Source organism: Sinohyriopsis cumingii, chromosome 1 (assembly GCF_028554795.1).
Source record: "Sinohyriopsis cumingii isolate HCF-2022 chromosome 1, ASM2855479v2, whole genome shotgun sequence".
Taxonomy (NCBI): Eukaryota; Metazoa; Mollusca; class Bivalvia; order Unionida; family Unionidae; genus Sinohyriopsis; species Sinohyriopsis cumingii.
In genome coordinates, this window is record NC_142961.1 from 37,033,724 (window position 1) to 37,058,692 (window position 24,969).

Here is a 24,969-nt window from a genome sequence, read left to right on the forward strand (position 1 = left end):
GTCATTAGAACCATGAACTACTGGCCACACAGGAGCATCAGCGGTATCGGCATCATTTCTTGGTCGTCTTATATTATACGGATCACTTTCAGGGTTATCGGAGTTATCTTTCACAAACATCATTGTAGGACCTGCTGATCTTGTATAATCATCAGAATATCTCGCCAGACCAATTATTGTTGTAGCAACGTCGACATCATTCTGAATTGATTCAATATTTTTTCCATCAATCATGTATGTGGCGCCACTAAATAATGCTATGATCCCGTTGTTGACAAAACCAATTTTTACTGGATCTAAGTAATTAGTATCATCCGTTTTTATAATTGTACCTTCTACCTCAAGAAAGGCATCAGCGGGTAAAAAGTATCTACTTGTATCATGAACCTGTAATTCGATTCTCCCCGGCTGATTTGGTTGTTTTGCGTCATAGGAATAAAATTGATAATCACGTACAGATTCATCCTTAAGGACGGGTGCTTCCATGTCAAATGCTGTGTCGGACACGCGCTTGAACATTTTATTATAATTATTTTTCGTCTAACACGTTGATCACCGCCTTCGGGAAATTCCACCTCGGGAAGTTCCACTTCCTGATATCAAACTTGAGATATTATTTCCAGATTCACCGAGTCCTTGATCTGCTAACACCGCTAGTTTTTGATTTGCAGCCTGATTTATTATTTTACTGACATCTGCAGGCATCACCTCAGTACTTGCCAGTTTCACCGGTGGTTGTTGTTTTCGTCGCAATAATCGTGATAATCTTTCTTTGATCGCCGAGAACGCCTTACCAGCAACATTGACAATTGCACCAGGAGCTTTATCACGAACAATATCAATAGCCTTCATCGATAATTGTTTTGCAACAGGTGCTACTTTGGGAGCTATCCTCGTGAATAGTCCTCGAATGACATCACCAAGTCCATTTCCGTAAATAACACTATAGATTGGTAATCGTGAGTTTACCGCTCTGACCTGTGTGGGTTTACGATGATTATCATGCACAATCATCTTATTTTATTTACCATTTATCTAACAACTAGTCATCAACGAGCTCATCAATAAGTTCTCGGTAAACGCCGATATCCATGATACCACCTTGAAATAGTCGCCGACAAATATCAGCTGCTTCATTAGTTATTTCTGGTGAATTATTTCCAGCTCGTTTTCCTCCTATGAGAACTTCTAACCGTGACACGTCATTGATGATATTATCAGGACATAAACCAGATCCTGTTTTAGGTTCATCTTGAGGTGTTTTAAATACTGGTGGTTGCATTACCGGAGCAAGTACTTCAGTGGTGGCCGGGGGTGAGTCACCTTCTTGAAATCCATGTGGTGAACCTGTCGGTGTAAATGTCATTTTCGGTGCAGAAATTTTCTTCGAGAAGGGTGATTTAAGTGACTTTTTAGCCTTTTTAATTTTCGACATCAACCCTTGCTGTGGCGAAGAAGATTGTTGTTGTTGTTCTATTTGTTGCAGAGGTGGAGGAAGCTGATACTGGAAGGACTCTCCTTGTTCTAGTTGTTCCCGTCTCCCTCTAAGTCTTTCTACTTCTTCTTTAAGTCTTTTAAATTCCTGACCTCTAGCTTGTTTTCTGTTGTAATATACGCGATATATCCATTTAATGAAATTATCATCATTTGTTTTTTCATGACCGGGTTTTAAAATACTAGATTTATTAGATATATTTTTTGATATCATCTCAGGTAATCTCTCTCTTTCAGTGTTTCTAATTTCCTCAACAACTCCTTCTTTAAATCTTGCAATTAATCTTAAGCTCTCTTCTGCTGTTTTGGGTTCAGATGCAAGTTTTTTTCTCACATCGGCGACTTCAGCACGAAGTTCTCCAATACCTTCAAGTATTTCCTCACCAACAGGTGGAGGCTGAGCTGCAGCTATGTCAGTTGGAAGGTCTCGTAAAATCTCCCTTGTCTGTTTAGTTCTTCTTGCTATTTTTTTTTATACCGGAAGAAGATCTTCTTTGATGACAGTTTTAACTTGTTCAGTCGCTGCAGTGACGGGTTTAAATAGTTTTTTAGTGTCCTCTTCATACTCAACTTTTGCTTCTTGCTGCGCTTGTAGATTTTTTCTAAATGAGTCTTTGACAGGAAGAAATTTTTTAATTGCTTCTAATCGTTCTCGAGCTGTTCTTGCAGTATGAGATTCTGGATGTACCATTTTTATTATAACATAATAATTTAATTAATATCAGCAAAAGAGGAATACAGAAGTTTGATGATATATTATAAACACAGAAAGAACATAAATCCCAAAATAGAAAAACCACCATCAGAACTTGAATATTACTTGAAACATAGAACAAATTCCGAAGATTCAGATGAAGATGAAACAGATGAAGATTCCCATGATTCAGATGACGATTCCCAATATTGATAGCAGCAGAGAGGGGCGTCTACGGTTCTGTTTGGGACAAACAATAATCGTAGACGTAGTAATTGACCTCTATGAGTGGTCACTATTTTTTTTGGTAAAACACAAGGGTGACCATTCCCCTAAGTGGTCTGTTCACCCTCTCTGCTGCTACAAGGCATGTCACTGTCAGCTGTATATACAAGGCAGGTTACTGTCACTGCCAGCTATATATACAAGGTAGGTTACTGTCATTGCCAGCTGTATATACAATACATGTTACTGTCACTTCCAGCTGTATATAGTATATACAAGGCTTGTCACTGTCAGCTGTATATACAAGGCATGTTACTGTCACTGCCAGCTGTATATACAAGGCATGTTAATGTCACTACCAACTGTATGTACAAGGCATGTTACTGTCACTGCCAACAGTATATACAAGGCACGTTATTATCACTATCAACTGTATATACAAGGCATGTTATTGTCACTGCCAGCTGTATATACAAGGCATGTTACTGTCACTGCCAGCTGTATATACAAGGCATGTTACTGTCACTGCCAGCTGTATATACAAGGCATGTTACTGACACTGCCAACTGTATATACAAGGCATGTCACTGTTAGCTGTATATACAAGGCATGTTACTGTCACTGCCAGCTATATATACAAGGCAGGTTACTGTCACTGCCAGCTGTATATACAACACATGTTACTGTCACTTCCAGCTGTATATAGTATATACAAGGCATGTCACTGTCAGCTGTATATACAAGGCATGTTACTGTCACTGCCAGCTGTATATACAAGACATGTTACTGTCACTACCAACTGTATGTACAAGGTACAAGGCATGTTACTGTCACTACCAACTGTATGTACAAGGCACATTACTATCACTAACAACTGTATGTACAAGGCATGAAATAGAAAAAGTAAATTAAATGATTGGGGAAACAAAATGTCTAGTGGTGGTGTTGTTGTTGTTGTGGGGTTTAACGCCATTTTTCAGCACGATAGGCTATACATGGCGGCCAGTATTAATGGTGGAGGAAGAACCCGGAAAACCCCGGAAAGAACCACCGACCCACGAGAAGCTACTGGCAAGCTTTCTCACATGCCCACATTGGCTGAATCTTAGACTCGAACCGCCGCAGACAGAGGTGAAATGGCAGTGATCCGTAACGAAGAGCGCTTTAGACCACTCGGGGCCCCCTCTAGTGGTGTTGAATTATTATTACATCTACATGTACTTACATTGTCATGAACTATGGCATTTCATAAACGAGTGGGACTGATTAACACATATTAGTAGCAAAATTGTATTGTCCGTCTTCACATGCAGACACTTGGATGTTGCATCTATTGTTACAGTGTTTGTTTATGCATTTATGCCATTTACAAGTCACAAAATGTATTAATTTAATGACATAACCTGCATTTCATATTATCCACAGCTGGAGTTAATGCAAGATCACAAACACGTAAAGAGAAGAAAAAAACCCAGCTTTGCATAGGTGATAATTTTAATACTTGTGTCCAAGAAAATTACTCATTCACTGCACTCAGTTTTGCAACCACTCCGGTGGCCTAAATGGTTAGAGCATCCACCACAGATGCAGGAGGTCTCGGGTTTGAACACTGGCTAAGTCATACCAGAGTTATAAAAATGGTACTGGTATGGGCTCAGCATTATGAGGTTAGAATTAGGACTGGTTGGCCTGGTATCAAGATTATGTAACTGGGTGGGACATGATGCTACATGTCTACAGCATGATGCCCCAGTGCTAGACATCACTATAAACTACCACACTGCAGACATTGTAAAGTTATGACTGAAAAATTGTTAAAGCTACATAAAACATCAAAAAAAAACCCACCCACACACACATGTTCACTTTTGCAAGTTTCTTGATCTGTTACTTAAGATATTATTAGAATAATTGCTATTTGCAAACATTTGTGATCCACTTGGAGACCAGTGGTAAAATTGTATTAAAAAATTCCTTATGTCAACATGTTAGAAGCTGCCAAAAATGATCACTGGGTTTTGATGATCTACACAAAAAATTTTATTCCTGGGTCTCTAATATTACAATATAGTACAAAAAGTAGGTCACAACTTATGAAATCAGGTTAAAGTCATTACACATATTTAGAGCCAATGTCAACAACCATCTTCAGGTTTGTGCCAAGGAAACTATCATGCTTGCTTGTTACATTATGATGTTCATCTATTTATGTTTCCCATTGTTGAACTCGGTGACTAGAGTTCTCCACCAGCTACCATTACCAAAGATTTTGCAAATACATTGCATATTATTATTATTATCATGTGCAGTGCATGCTCAGCCATTTCACTGCATCACAGCAAGTGCAGAGACTGCAGTCCACCAGGGAACTTTGTCAGTGGACAGTTGTTCACAATGTGTGACATAGTCTGTAGAGCTCCACAACAACAGAAGTCAATGGCCTGGCCCCATCGGACAAGGTTGACTGCACAACGACCCTGTCCTGTCTGAAAGCAGTTCAGCATGGTCCACAGATGACGTGGAAGGTTGAAGCCAGGAGGGCAGACAGATGGCTCAGCTATGAGGGAATAGTTCACAGCATCTGATATTGATGTAGAAAGAAATCCCTAGTGGTCATGGTCACAATGTGACTGAAACAACAAAATGGATGGATTGCAGTTGCAGTAAGGAAGAAGCCTACTGATTTTACAATCAAATGATGAATGGTCAAGGTCAATGTGACTGAAAATAGAAAAAGTGGTTTGTGCACAGTATTTTAATACTTGTGTCTTACAGCGTGACCAAACTCAGTAGAAGGCTTGCACCTGGGGCATGGAAGAAGCCAATAGATTTTGAGGTCAAAGTCAATATGACTAATTGTTGACTTATTTTTTAATGGCTTTTTCCCATGTTTCCCTTTATCACTTGCACTTCAGAGACCTCCCAGTTCTGACACTAAGACTTGTTTCTTGTACTCAATCTGACCCCAGTTTTGACACAAAGGGAATTTTTTTCACTCTCAATCCAGCACCCATATTTATTTATTTCCCTTTACTTCCGTGGCAACAGTGATAAACCAGCTGTGATGCATTTCTGGATCAGACTGACTTTGTGGTTAGACTGGATGTAATTTACTGTGACAGACTGAGGTCATTCTAATTCTACCACTCTCTCAAGTCATTCATATTTATATGATCTACATACGAAAGTGAAGTGAATTTACAACAAGGGGGTGGGGTTTTGTGCATGATGAGTGAGTTTAATCTAAGCTTTAATTCTGGAGCTAGTTTGATATATATATATATATATATATATATATATATATATATATATATATATATATATATATATATACACACACACTCCTATTTATTCTCATTAAGATGTCACATTTATCATAACACATGATTAAATCTATCCGGCATTAATGCATGAAAAGAAAATATCCTCTCCGTTATTATTACATATTCAGTTTTTAGCTTTCTGTACATTCCAGGTCAAAGGTTTCAATAAAATTCAAAGCATGTAGTGATTTATAACAGTGTAATGTGGCAAGAATATCTACAAGTGTATGTTATTCACAAGACTAAAAAAATACCATCGTGGGTGTGTGATATAAACAAGGAGTTGACCATTGCCTGCATGTCAAGTCCACCATAAGCTATGTTCAAAGCGTGTGTGACAAACAGGCATTGAAATAAAAGGAAAGAAAAATTAAGTGGGCTTATAAACAAATATATAATCACTGGAAAAGACTAGTCTAGCAGAGCTGTAGTGTACTAATTTAATTTCTGGCAAACAAAATATCAAATTCATTAAATGAGATTTATTCTAAAGAGTTTTGTTTGAACTAGAAAAATACTAATGGAACTTTACAAATATTTCAGGAGATGACAGCAAATATATTTTTTTGATAAATGGAAATGTAACTGATGAATAACACATAAATGACAGAAAATACATTCTTATTCTTTCAAAAACACATCAGTAAGTTATATTTTTTCAAGAATACTTACCCAATCACATTAATCAAATGGAATAAACTCCACCAGCTCCTGAATCCAAATAAAAATGCATCTTTTCCATCTATATAACATACAGACTAAATGAAGAAACGTTCTCTCCCCTTCATCACTGCTAGGTGTCATTAGTTTTGAGCTGACCAAAACACAACTAGGATGCCCGCATTCACAGGGGTAAATGGTGGGTTTTATAGTAGTGTGATAGGTAAGTATTCTCAAAGAAACATATTTTTAAAAAATTTGGCTTTCTTTTCTGAAATATGCCAACCCCCCAATGATGAGGAGGATATATTGAGCATCCTAACTCTACCCCCAGGGACCATTCATGAGAAGAATGCCTGAATTCCCTATATGAATAACCTGCCCTTGTAATATGAGGGCAGCCAAAGTGAGTCATGTAACTTTTGACAACCATACTTGGACGAGAAAAAATAAAATAAACTCTTCTTACCAAGACAATTTCTGGACGAATCCAGTAAATATGCTAAACTCTGGCCTGTGAGGAGGTTATGCTGATTTCAGCAGAGTCTGTTGGTAATCTGGGTGGCAGCTATTGAACCCATCATATTCAATTCTTGTCTCTGTGATGTTGGAACCCAGAAATAGGAACTCAAGAAAGCCATCTGCATGCCAAGAAACGTCTTGAATCAAAACGCTGCATTTAAATGAAATCTTGTTGAGATTGCTCTAACCTCATGATCTAAAATCTTCATTGGGCAACTATGATCTTTTAAAACTTCAGAGTATGCCAGGCATATTACTCACTTCAATGGCACAGTGTAAGGGGTAATCCTGGTGTTCTCTGAAGAAAAAAAAGGCAATTTTTCGTATCCCATAACTATTCTCTGTGCACCAAAAGTAATGCTTAGGGATCTTGCATTGTTGCTTTTCTTGACACGTGTATCTAAGAGGGTTGTGTGCATGATGACTCAGATTGCCTGCTAATAGCAATCTATTCTAAGCCACAAAGCCTGGTTTGATCATTAGGGCTATGTAACCATCCAACCTGAACTGGAGATAGTTTGAGTCCTTTGGAAGGACATCAAACTCGCTGGCCCTGCATACAGAAGCTAATTCTATCTTAAAACTTGTATGATAAGCAGCTTGAGCAAAATGGTGTGCAGCCATGTTCATAAGCATGGCAATCCTAGCTGGCTGTCGATTCCCACGACAAATGACTAGCAATGCTAGGTCCAACAATTAGGATATTGTTAAATCATTGTGAACAAACTTCAAGGTTATTATCTAATGTCAAAAGCTCAGTAGTAAATCTGTTTGATATCAGCATGATGAAAGCATTACTGGCAGTTAGCTTTTCATCTAAGAATTGCTCAATATTTCTCTTATCCTCGCTGAATGCAGAATGGATCGATGTTCATCCCCATCTTTCAAGTCTACTGATGCCTTGACCTTATCAACATGGCTTGCTGTTGGCAGTGGTGGGCATCTGGAAGCTGGCAACACAATATATTTCCTTGACACCTTCATAGCATCTGTGGTAGTGCTTCATTAGATAAGCCATGAACAAATGACTTGCCAAACACATGCCTGTGGGCTGCATGTGCATAAAGGGTGATGAAACAGATAAATGGGTCAGTCTAATTCTCATTTGGTTCACATATCACAGTATTGTCAGCTGGTATGCTTGCCATGTGACGGATCTTCAGCCACTAGAAAATAGGTACAGCTAGCTTATTAGCTAGGCTCACGGATAGGCATCTGGAGCAGCTTTGTACAGCATGATGGAATTGTGAAATGGATCATCAAATATTGAGAAATACCACACATGCCCCAACTTAAAGGCCATGCTCAGACTAATGCCCACTGGGTTGCCTAGATACAGAAGGACACTCTCCCATAAGTTCCAAACTATCCATGGAGGTTTGTGAAGGACTAAAAAAAAACTCCTAAGGCATGCAACTGTGTTGTTGCCTCCAGTACTAGTCATCACATCTGCAACTTCACAACCCTTTCCTCCTCTAATTTGCCAAATGTAATTGCTGCAATTGGCATCATATGTCATATGAAGGTGGGGAAGGGCTATCCTGTCACCTCTCACTATATCAGAAACTGATGCCAGCTGTGGTTGAAGGTGCAAGAGGTCACACTACTCCATCCAAGGCATCACAGATTTATCCTTGCTCTTGATGCTTTTCCACAACAAAATGAACCAGGTATTTTCTGACTATAATGCACAAACCCTGAATACTTAGGATAATACACTGCTAAATATTAATTTTACACATCTTGTATTGGTTGCATTTTGTTACTACTGTTTAACAGAAATGACAATAACAAAACAAAATTGGAAAATGAATCAAAAGTGTTCAGAAATCACAATAACCACACTTGTTACTTAAACAAGCAAAAATATATACGCACTGAGTGTTAATAAACAACCAACAACATGCACTAATGATACTGTATTGGAGCACAAAGAATAAAGAGAGACCATAAAGGCAACAAAAATTACAATATTGCTCCAAGTCAAAAATAATCAGATTCTCGTGGGTCGGTGGTTCTTTCCGGGGTTTTTCCGGGTTCTTCCTCCACCATTAATACTGGCCGCCATGTATAGCCTATCGTGTGCTGAAAAATGGCGTTAAACCCTACAACAACAACAACAACAAAAATAATCTTTCATGGTGGATGGGTTCAAATCATAATGATATCCATAAGATTTTGGGAGGTCTTGCAATACTATGTTGATAGTACTGCAGGAAAGCTTAAAACTGGTGACATCTAGTGGCGGTAATGGGAAACCATTTCTCCTCTAAGTATACTATATAATCAGAAAAGGCAAATGGTTCATTGTTTTGGGATGGCTGGTTTCTTGAGTTGGCACAAGTTATTCTTTAACAATAATGTGATCAGGAAACTAATTCAAAGGAGAAGTGTACCTATTTACAAGCCATTCTTCTGGCTAAATTTAGTGTCTATTCCCTGTCTATAGTAAGCACCTTGCACTCATTTACACTTTCATTAACTTACAAAACTGTAAATCGCTAGCAGTGTTCCACATTTAAAAAATATCAATTACCATTACAGTAGTTTTCCTTTACAAGAGAATAATGACTGCAGTCATGGTGCATTTCATAAATGAAAATCCAATATCGGTATAGTTCTGTCAAAATTTAACTCAAGTATTTTGAAACATCTTTCGTGAAGCTACCAAGAAGATAGGAGTTAAATAACTTTTTTAAAAACCTACTTATTATTATCTGTGTTTTTGTTTTGCTCGACTATGAAATACAATTATAAATTTATATCTATAGGCAACAATTTGGTACACTCAGTTGGTCTTGGAACCTGTTTCATTGCAGCAGTGTGCAAAGGAGCACACTTTCTCTTTCTCTGTCTTTTGCACACACTCACATGTGAGGTCATTTGTTTTGTGAACATTTCCATTTCAATTTTACAGATTTTCTTGTATATTGGCTGCAGTGTACTGAGAACACTGTTTAATATGATGCATAAAATCTGCAGGTATGCATTTTCAATTTTACAGATTTTCTTGTATATTGGCTGCAGTGTAATGAGAACACTGTTTAATATGATGCATAAAATCTGCAGGTATGCATTTTCAATTTTACAGATTTTCTTGTATATTGGCTGCAGTGTAATGAGAACACTGTTTAATATGATGCATACAATCTGCAGGTATGCATATATGTTGCATCATTTCAACATGGTTATGGGTGTAAACACATCAAATATGACAAACCAAGGCTTGGATATGCAGCAACACTCTTGCTCTTTTACTTTCCTTTCTCTTGCACAAAAGCAATATCAAACACAAAGATGATTATTTAACAGTAAATTCTAAATACTAGTTTTGAGTGATGGGTAATTGATTTCATAATCACTGGCCACAGGTGATCCAGCTGTCTGGCAACATGATGCTGTTCTTTACCATTACTCCCCATGCAGGCCTCACTTGTAGCTTCCAATAAAAATTATGTGACTATTCACTCAACAAAAATTAATTATTTCTCACTAGTCAAAGCTTTATGATGTTGTAGCATAAAATTTAAAGGCTTCATTAAATTCAAATTTGCAGAAAAGCATATTTTAAAGATTCAATTTATGAAATAACTAATTATAAATCAAATATTTTTCACCAAATAAGCAATCCATCATACATTAAACATGAATACAGGTTTCACAAAGATGTTTTCTTTATAAAAATGCAAGTTTTTGCAGACTACTCCATCATTGCCTAAATAATGACCATATACCTGTGTTAACCCAGACTTGTACTTACATGCCCAAAATCTAAAACTGATGGAAAGCAATATACTAAATAAATTGAATTAGGTAAATTAATTGCAGATATTTTTTTCCTATAGCATCTCATAGATGCCATGAACAAATTTAACCCCCAAATAATATAGGGAAAATCAATGAAAACGTAAATTAATCTGACTGGTCAATTTTCAATTATACACAACGTTTACGATGACAGTTATCACAAACGAATCATAAATAAATGCAAAATATACATACAACTTGGTTTACTCAAAACAACCACTTATTTTACACAAAACAAAATTGGGCACATTCAATTAAAAAATATGGCAATAATAGGCAGTCTCTAAAGACTGCATGCACATGTGATATAATCTTGATTTATATAAAATTAACTTGTCTAACTGCAAATCACAGCAATAAAAAAACCTGCATTTCAGTTTAGAATTTCACATAAATAATAATGCATGTAATTTTACTTCACAGCATTTGTTAAAAATAAAGTGTTTCAGCCATGTGTAAAGCTTTTTATGTAACAAATGGTGAAATATATAATAAAGTCAAAATCAATTAGTGATGTTATTATGAGCCTCAAATTGTATTGCAATTTGCCACTCTTTTACAATGTTGTCATGACAATATCAAAACGCTGATATAAGCAATGGGTCATTTTCTACAACACACATTGAAATACAGCCTGATAATTTGCCAAGGCCAAGGTTATAGCTTGCAAAAAATTCCATTTTTTCCATTGAACGTTCTGTGTGCATGTGAGAAACATGTCAAACATGTATCGATCAAAATGTAACCAACGTTGATTATGGTGAACATGCTACAATCTGTTGCAGTAAACTAAAAATAGATTTAAATATCTTTTTTTGCAGATATCATTGTCATGTGGAATCTTGCACTACATTATAACATCATGACAATCTATGAAATCATTTTTGATCTGCCTGTCTTTTCAGTGCCAGATCCTATGATGCTTATACTTATTTCAGTAATGTATGCCTGGAAAAACACCAAACCACATTACACACTCTTCATTGCCTTCCATTTCAACATAACCATTAACTGGGAATGCCTTTTGTGTTATGCAATATATACACAGATATCCCATTGCTGACTGCTGAATACAAATAATTACTTCTTTGTTTGAGTAGAGCTTCTAATAGATTTTTGACAATATCATGCTGAAGAAATAGGAATAAAGTGCCTTTCACAAGGACACATTGATTCTGCTGAACCAGTCTGCATAATAATGAATGCAAAATATTAAGAAAGTTTGAAGTCCTTTATTGTACAGCTGCATGTCATCAAAACTTAATATGTAACTGAAATGATGTTTATATTATCAAATCAGTCACTGTTGCTGGATGTAGTTTCCAGATACCTCAAAAATCTACATCAACTGTTTGGTATAATCCCATTTTTGAGATCTGAACTCCATACATTGTTCAAAACACTAGAGATGGGTCCATATGACTCCGAGGCTCCACAAAGATGGTACATTTGAAGTAAGCTAGATTCAATACAGAGCTGGGTCCATAAATCAGTCAAATCTGTCAGAAAATGTTGAAAATAAAACTTGACTTGTGTCTTATAAAAAAATTAATGGACAAGCACTAAGAAATCTGGAGTTAACAGGTGTATATGTCCAGATAGTATTATCAAGTTTTTCAACTGCAGATATACTGAACAGCAACTGTACATGTATTGAACAGTAAAGTACAATATGATGATGATCCTATGGGTGTTTTACCTAAATTGTCAAAAATGTATATTCAACAAACATAATATTGAGAGGTAAAAGACATACAGCAAATGAAACAGCTGCAAGTTGAGTGATGTTTGGCATGCACCTTGTCAAAGACATATGAATAGCTCTAAACTGTACAGATTGGTGAAAACATCTCGAATCAGTTCATTTAAACATCTTTCCAGTTATTGTCAACCATGTAAATGTTGTAGCCTAACTAACACTATTTGCATTCTCCATCTAATTATGGTGGTAGGAGGGGCATAAGTAACATGAAAAATCCTTTAAATAACAATGCAAGCCCTAGTGAAGATTTCCATGAATACAGTAAACTGACATAGTAGTTATGGCTCCATTGTTCCAGCACTTAATTTGGCATAACTGTAAATCTGACTATTAAAAAATCTCATGAATAAAATGCTTAAGTAGCATAATCATTATCATCATGGGACAGGCATTTCAATTATTTGCAAGAGATTTTCGTTCAGTTCTCTATTCATCTTTGTCATTGTTACTGCCTTCTCTGAGGTCCTTTGTCATTGTTACACATAATACTGCCTTTTCTAAGGTCCTTTGTCATTGTTACACATAATACTGCCTTTTCTAAAGTCCTTTGTCATTGTTACACATAATACTGCCTTCTCCAAGGTGCTTTGGTAAGCATAATCTGATGTCATTATTTTTGGCACTTTTATGTATTTTGTTGTTTCACAGCCTGTAATGTGACTATCTTTTAAATCAACATTTTCAGAAAACATTTATGGGATGTGTTTCAAAAGGAAACAAAAAAATGACTATTTTATGCTGTTCTAAGATTCTGGTAAAAGAAAATTAATCTTTTAAGAAAGAAAGTTTTCAAAAGACGATAATTCAAAATATGCATTAAAATGAAATTCTACTCCATGTTCCTATGAAAATGCTAACAGTAGAATGTGATAATGTAAGATCTTATGATGATATATATATATATATATATATATATATATATATATATATATATATATATATATATATATATATATATATATATATATATATATATATATCCTTGTCCTTCATGATACATTAATCATGTGATAAAAATGCCCTAAATGAGGAATGCAGTTTCTATAAATAAACTGTATCAAGTCGCTCACAAAGTTACTGTAATGACCTTCATAGAAGGCCTTATAGTTGCAATCTTTTATGTAACAAGACACACAAGCTACAACTGAATAAATGATTTAATGAATTGGGCAGTGCAGGCTGTAACTAATAATAATAATAAACAATTCAAGCTTTTCAAATTACAAGTAAGAAAAAAGTTTCATGTAAATGTGCCTAAAAACAATAGTATTGAGTCTAAATGAGAACTGAAATTTAAATTACATTTTTATATCTTTTAATAAATGATGGACATTGGTATAAATTTCATTAAGCAAAGAATCAGGCATAATATCCATGTCTGCAGCTCGGTGAAGTTTAACGCAAGTGTCGCAAAATCTAGCTAAATTTACTGAATTCAATTCAAATGATTTCAACACCATTTGTATTGAGACAGACAGCAAGACCATTCCTTCTATACCTGCTGAAAAAGAGTGGATCATGAACATTAATCTAACATGTTGGTCCTGGAGTTATGGAACGATCCAGTTTTGATTCAGGACTCAGTGGTTATGGGAGCTATCACGTGCCACTTATAAATAAACTGTCTTCTCTTTAGACAAATCATGTCTAAGAGATATTATAAGATAAATTTAAAATAGTTCCTGAAAACTAGATGATGCAGATAATGTTTGCTTACCTGTGGCACACAATTTGGCTGTTTTATCCATATTTTGTGACACTCATGTAAAACTTCACTGAACATGGTTATCATTCATAATATTGAACTATAAATTGTCATTGTGCAAAGAAATGACTTGGTATTATGACCCCAAAAATCAGTTTTATGACAATGACAATGGACAATAGATGACACTAAATACATTACTTGGTCATATATGAAAATCAATCATGGAAGTTGCCTGTGATAGATCAAAAGATGCTTAACACCAAATGTTAAGGCTATTTCATTTCCCGAGGAAGTACTTGGTACATTGAAACAATAGTCAAGAAGAAAATACATTTAAAACAATGGTTACTCATACTACAAGCACTAACATTTCCAACTGATTAATGAATTTCTGCCTCAAAGGCTGGCAAGATATGAAATGTTTTCTTTTAAAAACTGGTATCATCTTGCTGGACATATAAAGGCAGGATTCTAAAAAGGCTTCCCCATACCATGTTCCTGAAAGAAATTTCTTGTGTTGGTTTTTGTTTAATGACATAACCATGGAGGAAAATAAAATATTAATATCTCCAAACTGAAACAAAATACCCTTTTTTTTATACATTTATGCTGATGTATTTAGGAGAAACAAATATACAAAGTTGTGGGTAATTTATACACAACAGTTACAAAGTATACTTCTCACAGAGATTTTCATACACGACAAATTTGTTCCACATGCTGGGAAACAATCTTACTCTTTATAAATAAACACTACTGTCACTTTAACATTGCTGAACCATCGCAGTGTCTATCATATCTAATCCTGTATAGATCTAATTCACCCATCACAATATGGAACAGAAATATCACATGCATATGGTGGGAGAAACGTAACAATATACATGTAGACAATGAAGACCTAAAATACCATATTCCACTATGAGTACAATGCAACTAGCTGCAAACAGCTTAGATTCATATCTGCTATCGCATAATGCACAAACAGATCCACTTCACCGTATCATAATTCACAGACCTACCATCCCATAATGCACAAACAGACCCAAATCTACCATCCCATAATACAAAAGTAGATCCACATTGCCATACCATAATGAACAAATAGACCCAGATCTACCATCCCATAATGCAAAAGTAGATCCACATCAACATACCATAATGCCCAGATCTACCATCACATAATGCAAAAGTAGATCCACATCAACATACCATAATGAACAAATAGACCCAAATCTACCATCCCATAATGCAAAAGTAGATCCACATCAACATACCATAATGAACAAATAGACACAAATCTACCATCCCATAATGCAAAAGTAGATCCACACCAACATACCATAATGAACAAATAGACCCAAATCTACCATCCCATAATGCAAAAGTAGATCCACATCAACATACCATAATGCCCAGATCTACCATCACATAATGCAAAATTAGATACACATCACCATACCATAATGCACAAACAGACCCTGATCTACCAACCCATAATGCAAAGTAGATTCACATCACTGTACCATACTGCTCCAACAGACCCAGATCTACATCTCATAATGGAAATGTAGATCCACATCACCATACCAAAGTAGATCCAAATTTCCATCCCATAATGCACAAACAGATTCATACCACCATACAATAATGCACAAATCTACCATCACATAATGCACAAATAGATCCACACAACCATATCACAATGCACAAATGTGCCATCACATAATACACGTCAAGTAGATCCAAATCTCCATCCCACAATGCACATGTAGATTCATATCTTCATTCCATAATGAACAAGTAGATCCAGATCTCCATCACATAATGTACCAGTTAATCCAGATCTAACTTTCACAAAATGCAGCTGATCCAGATCTTCATCTCATTATGTACTAATACCACATAATACTAAAGAAATAAAAAAAATTAAAATCATTCAAATCTACAGGTGCATTGTGTTGCAGCTAATATGGATCTATGCTGTTTGCTGTTAGATGTGCTCTACACAGAAGGAAATATGGTAATTATAAAAAGCTTGATGACAATCATAGATATTTAGAATGGTGACTGCTGTCATTGGTTCTGTGGCTGTCCTTCAAGGAATTCTTCATATGCTGCCATCATTTCATCATCCATACCATATGGGTATGCTTGCACATACTGGTCCTCACTGAAAATTAAACAAAACAAGAAAGTAGTTTGTATGCATTCGAAATGGACTGCAATAATTTTAGTGCATGTTTTAGAATATGATGGCCATTATAATTACTTATAAAGATCATTCCCCTCACCAATAGGAGCACACCTGTAAAGGCCAACAATATTCAGACTGCTATGACAGCAATGGGAGTTAATGTTCTGCATTGAGACACACCATAATGGCTAACCCAGCAAAGCAAACAAATGCAAAGTAGAAATATCCAAAGAAAGCCCAACGATTGCATAGCTTGCCTCTGTGATGCTTATAGTAATCTTCAATGGCCATTGCAAACATTAACTATCGTGCAGAAAACAAATACAAATTAAAGTGGTCTTTACAATGAAAGAATGACCAACATGACTGGGAATAAAAGCCATAAAACAATACAAACACTAGTCTTTTGTATGGACTGATGCTCTACTAGTTGAAAATTATTTCAGGAATCCAAATAATGACTTTTTTGTTTTAACTCTGGAGCATTGAAACTATTTTGGATATTCCTGAGCAATTACAAGATTCTGAAGATGGATGCCATGGTAGTTATTCTAGATCTAAAGACTGGTGCCATTTCTCTTTAGGATCAACTAGACATCACAGGAAGTCTTTTGATGAAAACCCAATGTTTATGGTACGGTCTATTCAGGAATAGTAGCAAAAGCAACAATGGATATAACTGAATGGATTTTTCGAAAAACACAAAGTGATATGTACGAAAATTTATGATATATTTAAATAATTATTATTTTGATAACTGGATTGTGTACGAAAAAATACATAAGATATGGCACAATGTACTTCTTTTAACATGAGAAGGTCATCAATGAATAAAGATTTATTCCTGCTTCCAACAGCTCTGGCTGCTAAAAGCTGTATATAGCACGTAAAAAGGACATTTGTTTATTTAAAAATGTTTCTTACCCTACCACAATAACACTATGGATGAAACCTTTCATACATCTGAATCCAGCCCTCCATGAAATGATGAATGTCTTTCTATCTGTGCATTATGTAGAATAAGGAAAGTAGCTCTTACAGATCACCCCACCCATGCCACTACTTGGTGGCAAGCCATATTTTGGCTGTTTAAGATAGAGAAAGACATGAAAGGTGAGTGTATGTGTATGTGTGATTTGGATTTTTAACATAGCTTTTAAAAAAATTCAGTCACATTGCTATAATGTCTGCAGTGTGCAGTTTAAAGTAATGTTTAGCACTGGGGTGTCATGCCGCAGACATGTAGCATGATGTCCCACCCAGTTATATTATCCTGACACCAGGCCAACTAGTACCATTTTTATGTCTTTGGTATAACTTGGCTGGGGTTCGAACCTGCGACCTCCTGCATCCAAGGCAGATGCTCTAACCACTAGGCCACCAGAGAGGTCAGACATGAAAAGATTGTTTGCATTTGTGAGAAAGGGTGGTGGGTTAGATAGTAATGTGAGCACAATGACTGCTCTTCTGAAAGGCAGCACCAAAAAAAGATTACACATTTATACTCGTGTGAAGATCAACGGGGGTGTCCTAAGTTTAAAAAACAAATCCAGCAGAAGCCTGGTAATAAAGCTCTGCTGTCATAAACAGGGCAGGGTAATTGTTTGGAAAGCTACCAGTGGCACGGCAAGAGTCAGCCCTCTCCTCTAAACATCCATCTCCCATAAATACAAGATGGAGAATGTAAACTGGATGTTCCAGCCAAATGACTCCACTTGTCTCGAATCAAAACAATACATCTGATGGCCTGACTTGTAAACCTTGCTTGTATTTCATGCGCCAAGACTGTCATGAGTCACACCTTAACCCATGAGAATTCAGAGTATGTCACTCTAATAACCCAGTTTCGCTTAGAGTCCAGTACTTGTGGGATTATGTCTAGCTTTCCCATCTTAATTTGTAGGAAAAGCATAAATGTCTGAATGCATATGAGATCATAGAATGTGTATAAGATCATGGTATCCCTTGACCGAGACAAGGGCTAACCTTTAGGTCTTCAAAGTGCAAAAGAAGCAGCTAGCCAACTGGGGGTTGAGGGCAAAGAGTTGAGTTATGTCACAAACATGACACAAGTCAGTAAAAACATGCCACTTTGAGAAATATGCTTTCAGTGTGGAGTGCCTTTTAGCTGGTTAGAGCCACTCCATGACTGAAAACACAGAGTAACTTTTAACACAAGGTGACTGGGACAAGAAACCAGTGTGATGGAGGAGTTTCTCTGGATACAGCATCATGGATTCTGTAAAATCTTCCTGGGTACATCTGTAGGGAATAATGAGAATTATTATATAAGCTTCAGTATTAAAACTGATGTGGGAAGGTGTTAATCCACATCCACACCCAGCTGATCGACAGATCATTAATAGTTCAGGCATCGGGGTCCAGGAATGGGGATGAGGATGGGCAGTTTGTATATAGGTCTATCATTAGCATCAGTCAGCCCCAATGTCAATGAATGTCAGAAAGATGGAGACCACTCCATATGAAGCAACTGGTCTCTTCTGGATAACGATTGGTCAAAACATTGTCTGCTGGTGATGTGTCTGACTTATATGTGTATATGGTACTAAGCACACCAATGAAGGAGCTCCCATACTATAACACAGTGCTCTGGCGATTTGCCATCAACCCCCACCTGCCCTGAGTCATTTTAACATTGTCAAAACCATCCCTCTTTTGATGCAATGTACCCGCCCCAAGCACAGGAGGCATGATCTGAAGAACCTTCTCTTGACCAACCACTTGCCCATGCCATTGAGAAGCTTGTAGCAAGTGTGTCCCCTCAACATGACAAAATGTCATCTGTACAGATTGTGTTTTCCAGTTATGGGGCTGCTAAAGGTATTCCCACCACGAGTCACTTTCTGTCTTGCTACTCACACAGGAAGTGTTTGATGATTTGGTTGAAATCAAAATCTGATGATCTAAACAATCAAAGATCTACATAGTTCATATGTAACAATGGCACAGTCCAATGTCTTTGTGAAGGCCCAAGGGCTGAGGTTCAGAATTTGTACACTGACCCATGATCACCAAAGTGAAGGAACAAGCAGGATACCATGTGAATAGGAATATGGAGGTGTGCATCTTATATCAAGACTGACAGTATTTGTTGCACCACACCAACAGCAGAATTGACCTTGCATCTCCATTTCAGATTTCAGGCAGCAATAAACCGATGAAGCCAGTTCAAATCTATGACTGGTCTCAATTTCCTGTTGGCATTTAACACCAGAAAAGTCTGCAATTAAAGCTAGAAGAGACTGGTTTTCATACAAGTTCCATCCACTGCTTTAGGTGCTAATGTTTCATTTCCTTCTGCAAACAGGGCATTGGATCACCTGGACTATCCATTGTCAACAAGAACCATGAATAACTGGATGAACAAGATCTGGTTTTCCTCCAAGATGATTTGAATCACCCAACTGTCAGAAAGTGGCTGATCCAAGTCTGGCAAAACAGGAAAAGTCTGGAACACACAAAAGTGTCATCAATGGGTGGAAGGTACAAGAAATCATAGTTAGTGGGAGACTTGGGGGAGGGGAAATTGTGTTTTCTCCTTCCCTCCCAGCCTACCTGTTCAAGTTATCATCATACAACTGCCTATAGTTCATCTGGCCATGAAAAGGTTGTTACTGCAGTCATTCTTACAACCAGTGAACAGATTGAGACAAGGTAGGAGTTTGCAAGAAGAACGGATGTGGTAACTCCTGTGCTGCCTGCTTTCTCACCTCAATACAGCCACCAAACAAAAATGGGGGAAACTGAAAGTGAGAAAGCACTGGGTCACCATATGTTTGAGAGAAGGTAACACAAAAATGGGGGAAACTGAAAGTGAGAAAGCACTGGGTCACCATATGTTTGAGAGAAGGTAACACAAAAATGGGGGAAACTGAAAGTGAGAAAGCACTGGGTCACCATATGTTTGAGAGAAGGTAACACAAGAGCTTTTTATCAGAACATGGTTGTAGGAAGAGAAAAGATCACACAAGAGCAAATCTTTTTATCAGAACATGGATGCAGAAAGAGAAAAGATCACAAAAGAGTATTTCTTATCAGAACAAGGTTCCTGGAGGAGAGAAGATCACACAATAGTATTTTTTCTTATCAGAGCAAGGTTGTTGGAAGAGAGAAGATCACACAAAGTATTTCTTATCAGAACAAGGTTCTTGGAGGAGAGAAGATCACACAATAATATTTCTTATCAAAACAAGATTGCTGGAAGCAGCTAGGGCATTTACCATCATGTGGTGAGATGCATTGTTGACTAACAAGTGGTCAGTCCCTCCCTTCTCAGCTGGATGAATGATCACAACTCTGATGTGTGAACAATAGTCTTGTCCACCTCATAACAGAGGCGTGCAGATTTGTATATTTACCTAAACCTGGCACATACATGAGGTAAACACTGGTATGTGACTTATCAGTGGGGTGAAAAAGTCACATGCAACTGAATCACGAAAAAGAAGGCATTCAAAGTAGAGCAGTCACAAATCTTATCGGTTTCAAATCTTATCCAAGGTCACCTAGTAATTATGGCAATCTTTTGCCAACTGAGAAAAAATCAGGAAAGATGGATTCTCCTTCTCTTCATCAACATTTATAAAGTAATTAACTTTATAAGTGGTATTAACTACCACATGGCATTCAGAAGGTAACAAAATTCAATATATTTCTTCTACTGCCACCTTAAAGCTAATCTTGTCCATTCCAAAGATTAGAATATTCATGGAAGTGTGTCTTCTCCCTTACTGATCAGGTTATCCTCCTCCTGCATGACATGCCACGCTATGTGATCACACCAGACCTGCCAACCCTGATGAGTCCGTCTCAGTAAAGGAGTTGATTTTATTCCGTAAGATTGACCAGTTTTCAGTAAGGTGTAACAAAATATCAATTACTGCTATTGTAAAGATGGAATACGTAATTAAAAGTTCGACGTATCGACGATAAACATTATGTTCAACTGACAAATTTGTAAAGTACGCGTAGACTTTATTTACCACTAGTACAGTTGCACAAACTCTAGTTTCAAACCCTATGCAGCTCAATGGCTTGTTGCTATCTCTCAGCTTGACATAATTCTTGGAAATTCTTTTCCATTTCACATGTCAATGGCAATCATATCTAGCATCACAAGACATACTCAAATTGGCACGTGATGTCCAGTAAACATAATTGTGTTCTTTACAGCTTTTATTCACAAGAATCTGAATACTCCTTTTTATTCTTCTGTGTTGATTATTAACACTTTTCTAGAAGCGTATTTTCCCTTTCCCTTGCATCACTTTCTGGATGCCATTTTTAAAAATTCTATAATCAATAGTTTTGATGATGCAGATGCTTAGCAGGAATAGGTGCAGTTTAAAGCCTCTGGGGTGCTGCTGTAAAGTTAGTCTGGTTCCCTGACTAATTTTACTAATTCTGAGATGAAACCCAGATCCAAATAAAACAGGGATGAACCAATTCTCCGTATTTTTTGGCAACGATCATTTTTTTGTTGTTTTTGGTAGTATGATGTAAGTCCGTATTTTAAGTGTAATTTTCGTAAGACTTATGGCAAAATCGTAAGAGTTGGGAGGTCTGTCACACAGTGTCATCAGTATGTATAGTGTGGGCCTACCTGCCCTGAAAAGCTGGAGGTGCTATGTCCAGGATGGAACATGTTCTGGCTGAAGGATACTGAAGCAAGTAGTTGGTTGGGCCAGGATGGTCAAAAAGCACAAATGTCGAGGCCAGTATGCTATATTGTGTTGGTGTAATGTATGTGGTGGGCCAGTGGGTTGGGGCAGATGGCGAAGCATATAACTGTCATCCAACATGCAGATCTCCAGCCAAAATTCCAACAACCTATACATCAGTCTGCCAGATGTCTGGAACTACTGATCAGCATCCAGGATAGCTTACAGTATATGACTTACTGGCCTAGCGGCCTGCTAAAGTCGGATTGTAACTCCACATGCAAGTTTCAAATGCACAAAGACCATGAACAGGCAGGGATGTGGACTTGTGCCCAGTGGACTTCCAAAATGGGTAAAATCTGCTCGTGTTTAATCCAAGTCACTTCTTTACAACCCTGAGGAAAGACCTTCTTTTATAAGATGAATCCTCCATGACTCCAACAGAGCATGTAGAATGTCCTTGCACAGCTTTCACAGGGTTAGAGGAGACCACAGATGTCAGTGCAATTCTGGGTGTCATTAATGGGTGGGGGTGGCATCTCTATGACCCCACAATGCTTGCCATTGATTCCAAAATCGGATGAATACTCAACGCATCCTGTCTGGATGATTCAGTACATGCCCATTAATGTGTAGGATAATTTGGGATTTTTCTTTGGTCTTAACAACACTTTAATCGCTTTATGGCTATATCCTGCCAAGGAAATAAAAGTTAAGTGCCTTTTCCAAGGACATAATGAGTCAGCCAGCTATCCTAGCCAGGTATCAAACCTGTGATGCTTGGCTTATGAGTCCAACACTTTACCAGCTGGCTACTAGGCATACTGAATGTATGATAGATATCATCTATGATACTGAGGACATAACAAAAAACAACTACACCACCCAAGGTTCAGATATGTTAACCTATCTAAACCTTGGTGAATTGATGTAATATTTCAGTGCTTTGCACTAGAGACATCTATTGAAATTCATAAATATGTAATGTAAACTAAAAGAAGAGCATGTAACATTGGTGCTTTATACGTCGGCCAAATATCATGGAAGCAACTAACAGATTGCCAAGGTGTTGACAGTGAGAATGATAAATGTAAGAGTCTTTCTGAGACTGGATGCAGACTCGAAGCACCAAAATATCAGATCCACCAAGGTGTAGTTAGATTAACATATTGAAACCCTGGCTGGCAAAGATGAACAAACAGATCAGCCAGCATAACTGAATTGGCAAAACATCTTTGGTGAGGGGAGAAAGGAATCACTATTATATGCAAACCATGGAAGGGTGGTTATTTGCAAGATGACTTCATTTCTCACAAAATCTGCCTCAACCACAGAAAACTTCTCGAATTCTAACACTGTTGGGACCCAGAAATTTATCTAATTTATGAACATTAAAATGCCTTTTCAGAGCTAAAATATCTGGTCAATCTGCCAGAAGAAGCCATGTAACAGACATCCCAGTTAGGAAAAAGTTCAATGTAATGAAATCATTGCAGAAACCAAAAATGACTGATCTCTTTCTCTGTATCCATTTCCCCTTTTCATACTTTAAGCATGTGAGCTAAAAGTATAACTTACTTTACATCGTATGGAAGATCATCAGGATTTGATGACCAATGTAAATAAGCATCTGACCCATCAATCAATGGCGGATATCCCCATTCTTCTCCATACTGATCTTCATTCCAGTGATAATGGCCCTCTGGATCATCAGGATTGAATCCCTCATAATCTTCTGGTTCCTGGTAAAACCCTGCTTCCTCCCGAGTTATTGGTTGCCCCGTCTGGTCGTAGAACACTGGATCATCCTGAAAAGGGATGTAGTCATTACTGTACCTTGCTCAAGTACAACACCCAACTGTAAAAAGGCAATCAAAAAGGCTCTGTCAAAACTCTGACTAAACTAGCTGAGGATCATGAATTTATCAGGGTCTTCTTAACTGGAGTCCGTTTACTAGTATCCCCAATTTCATTTATGTACATTTATGCCCCGTATCACATCTGGATTTTGGATTTAGCCTAATTCACTGGCAAATCATATGTCACTATTCATCCCAGTATACTGTTAGATCAGTGTGTACATTGTTTACCCTAGTACACTGATAAATCAGGGTGTACACTGGTCACCCTTGAACAATGGTAAATCAGGGTGCACACTGGTCACCCATGAACAATGGTAAATCAGGGTGTACACTGCTCACCCTTGAACAATGGTAAATCAGGGTGTACACTGTTCATGCCAGTATGTTATCTGCATGGTGGTGCATGCTATCAGGATGTAAAGTACATGGATTACTGAAAAATATCCATATGAACAAGCTGTTTTGGCAGTGGCTGTTGTGCCGGCAAGATGGCCTATTAAAACAATGAGTTCACACTAATATTTCTCAATGCAAAATTGCCTCTAAAGACCAAACTCCAATGTGACCAAGTACCTAGTTTATATAGACCGTGGGTGAAAAAAAATAGAGTTTTCACAGACCTTTTCTAATTTTCAAGGAGTTGATTCTGAAACATTTTTATTACTAATTTTCGGCACCCATTTTCATTCTGGAAACCTCTTTAGTTCTTTCTGGACCATGACACAACTTCAAATACTTCACATAATAACTGAAGAATATGTTTTTGTTTTCATAACATTAAAAATGAATCAGATCTAAAGAAAGGAAAAAGCACTTACACATATATGTTGTCAGCATCAGGCACTTCTCTTGTTATTCATTTTTAATATATTATGCACATTTTTATCTATAATAACTAAGGTTAGTTTATTTGATCCTACAACAACATTTAAGCTTACTTTAATTTATCCAGTTAATTATTCAAAATCTCCTCTAACTTTTCCTTTTCAACAGCTATTTTCCTAGCAGTTCTCCTCAACAAGCTTGTTTGTGTC

At 37.0% G+C, this 24,969-nt stretch overlaps 1 protein-coding gene across 3 annotated transcripts in view; it reads right to left on the reverse strand.

The window, feature by feature from the left end:
- Positions 1-5,921: 5,921 nt before the first annotated feature.
- The window catches only part of LOC149806714 (polyadenylate-binding protein-interacting protein 1-like), a 57,680-nt gene continuing 38,632 nt past the window's right edge, over positions 5,922-24,969 (reverse strand). For all 3 annotated transcript variants that reach the window (XM_089956834.1, XM_089956841.1, XM_089956827.1), the window contains 2 exons: positions 23,652-23,881; positions 5,922-16,368 (listed from right to left, as the gene is read on the reverse strand). In XM_089956834.1, coding sequence (XP_089812960.1) covers positions 16,272-16,368; positions 23,652-23,881 — 327 coding nt within the window. In that variant the 3' untranslated portion in view covers positions 5,922-16,271. The remainder of the gene's footprint in view (positions 16,369-23,651; positions 23,882-24,969) is intronic.